Below are 3,083 nucleotides of genomic sequence, written 5' to 3' on the forward strand. Positions count from 1 at the left end.
TCATTGATTTCGATTAAATCAATCTTTGAAATTGACTCTTTGCTTTCTAGTTGATCCCCGGCTGAGATTTTAGCCCTTTCAGCTGTGAAATTGAACATCTGTTCTTCAAGCTGTATATCAATTTCGAATTGATGATATGTTGCCTCCAGTCTATGACATAAGCAAATTCAAATCAATTCTAGTGATTTTCTTTAATGGAGAATAATTTTGAAATTGAAAAAGAAAAAACTTTGCGTACCGTTCCTTTGACGTCTTCAAAAAGTAGTTCTTGAAATTAGAATCAAATGACAGACCGTCGCGCTTGAAGGTCAACCTTATCTTGCTCAAAGTGTGGATGGCTTCGCGATCAAACTTGGCGAGCATTTGGTTCATCTCATTTTTCCAGTACATTGTTGTTGTTGCATTCATCTAATTTAGAAGTAAATTAACAATTCCAAATCAATCAAATAAATGTTAATTATTCAGTTGAGAGATAAATTATGTTTTCAATTGTGCATGGAAAGCCTATGACATAGTATCAGAACTCGGCCACGTGATCAATCTTCTAGAATAAATTATTTTTAAGGTTAAGAATTTTACCATATCAGACACTTTCCTGATTTTACGGTAAAACGTTGATTTTTTATTTCAACAAACACACACATACACATCATGGAATACTAGTTCCTTAAATTAAGAGTTTTGTTTCATTACCATTGGAAATCTTACCTTCATAAAGTTGCGATAATTCTGGATCTATTGTATCACTTGTTGTTGTTGTTTTGATCTTGTTTTACTATGTAAGCTTTATGGTGCAAGACTTATTTGGCGTTTAGATTGGTACCAAAGTCTAATTTTCACGATTTTTATTCTTGATATTTATATAAATGAAATTTATTGTAATTAAGCAAGATCAAAATGAAAACAGGCGTTGTACATGCTAAGCGTGCTTTGCGGAAATGAAATAAAATTATAATTAGTGGTAGAAGCCGAGACGAGATGTCAAAATGGGTTTCGCCATATTCAAATCGCTTTTTGGCGAATTCAGTTCTTCGCTTCAAAAATAAGAATTTTCGCAAAACTTTGAATTTAAAATTCAGACAGTTGATGGGATTCAACGATGCTGAGATACATGGAATGGTCCAATTTAATAAAGTTTTGAAAATAGATTTGTAAATATAGTTTATTTATAGCAAAACTGAAATTATTTTGAATACATTCAGTAGTTTGGATTAAATAATATTTGATAAAGCGGAATGGTTTAATCCATTTCGGTGTTGAACTTATATTTGAATTGATATTTGTATATTAGTATTGAATCAAATTGGTTTTGGTGCATGTTTGTTATAGAAGCTTATTGTTAAACAGTTTTCTAATAGATTTTTTACTCGATTTTGGAAATATTTTAGAGATGGATGTAATTATTCAATGGTTGATTCGGGTGTGAATGTTGTGCAAATGTTTTTTTAGACTACTTTTTTGAGTGAAACGCAGCATACAAATCTCGCATCGAAACGGTTTTTCACCGTTGTGCGTTCGCATATGCAATTTCAACTGAGTTATACCCACAGTGACAAATTTCTTGCAGATATGGCATTCATATCGACGATTTTTGCACACTTTTTCATGGACGTCTCTTTCGGTCTTCTGAGAAAATCCACTGAAACAACCTCGGCAATGAAACGGGATCTGTTCGATATGATTCACTTTGTGCTTCTTCATGTTTTGTAGGATTTTGTATCCTTTGTGGCAAATGTCACATTGATATGGCCTCTCGCCGGTGTGAGTACGCTTGTGTTGCTTGAGGTTTCCCGGCTGGTTGCTCGAATATTCACAAAGTTGGCACTTAAATCGCTTCTTAATTTCCATCTGGTTTGATGAAATTGATTGCCGCATTTTATTCTTCAATATCTTTACCCCTTCACTTCTGGTTTCATCTCGTCGTTCGTTGGAAGCAATTTCACTTGAATCAACAACTAAATTGTCGTCAACAGTGAGGTTGGATTTGTTAATTATGAAGGGGCCACCGTATGTTCCTGTTGATGTGTCAATTGAACTTGTGCTCTCTGTTTTAATGCGACTGAAGAAAGGAGAGAAGAATTAGAATTGAATTTATGTGGAAACATTCATACAAATGTTTGAACTCAATCTTACTGATCAAAAATTGGGATATTTCCAAAATTGGCGATTTGATTTGTTTCAGCTAAAGTCCTTTGCATAGGGATTCTGGATACTCGACTTTCACCCAACATCGATCGAGTGTTGCTTCCGGAACTGATTATTGCTCGATGTTGATTAGTCTGCTGGCGATTGGCTGCCACAGTTTGGAAAAAATTATCAAAGGCACTTGATTCAGTCTGGCGGCCATCAAAGAATGAACTTATTTCCTTATCGAATCGTCGTCTTTTGATTGTTGTTGAGCCAATGCGAGATTCATTGCGATCTTTGGTCCGTTTTGTCAACGTGCTATTTCCTATGGTTGCATGGTGCTTACGTTGAACAGAATCAAAAGCAGTACTTCCATGAAAAGACGGGTTTTTCTGCTTTCGAATCACTTGAGTCGAATTGTTCTTGGTGCTTCCTCTGGGACCTTCTTCATCGCTTGAATCATCGATTTCGATTAAATCAATCTTTGGAATTGACCCTTTGCTTTCCATTTGATGCCCTCTATCTGAGTGTTTTGCCGGAAAATCAGTAGAATTTGGCACCTTGTCTTCGAACCGTAAATCAATTTCGAATTGACGGTAGGTGGTTTTCAATCTGTTAAAATTATACATATTAGATACATTGAAACCATCGATTTATCTATGGGTTGGACACTCGGATTAGGAATCGTCGTTTGCTTTGGATTTGTAAATAATAGTCGGATTCGTCGGAATAGTGGAATTTGTTTTTTCGCGTGATACACTTCGTGTTTTTTTACAAAATTTGATTTAACAATTTAATGAAGCAATTTTTATTTATTGAAAACGTTGGAAATTAAATATTTTTTGTTATAATTGGTATCAAATTTATGAAATAAAATTATAATTTTAATTTATTAATTGCTTAAATAAGTTCATTTATAAAACCGTCAAAGCAGATATAAGTTCGTTGGTCGTATT

General features: G+C 34.2%; 1 protein-coding gene across 1 annotated transcript; it reads right to left on the reverse strand.

The window, feature by feature from the left end:
• Positions 1–1,896: 1,896 nt before the first annotated feature.
• LOC116350044 lies at positions 1,897–2,756 on the reverse strand (the record flags this gene model as incomplete). The annotated part of the gene is made up of 2 exons (XM_031781761.1): positions 2,134–2,756; positions 1,897–2,059 (listed from the first exon to the last, which is right to left on the reverse strand). Coding segments are annotated over exons 1-2 (786 nt in total), but the record flags the coding sequence as incomplete, so codon positions are not given.
• Between the last annotated feature and the right edge of the window lie 327 nt (positions 2,757–3,083).

The sequence above is a fragment of the Contarinia nasturtii genome, unplaced genomic scaffold (assembly GCF_009176525.2).
Source record: "Contarinia nasturtii isolate CC-2019 unplaced genomic scaffold, AAFC_CNas_1.1 Cnas_scaffold_3366, whole genome shotgun sequence".
Taxonomy (NCBI): Eukaryota; Metazoa; Arthropoda; class Insecta; order Diptera; family Cecidomyiidae; genus Contarinia; species Contarinia nasturtii.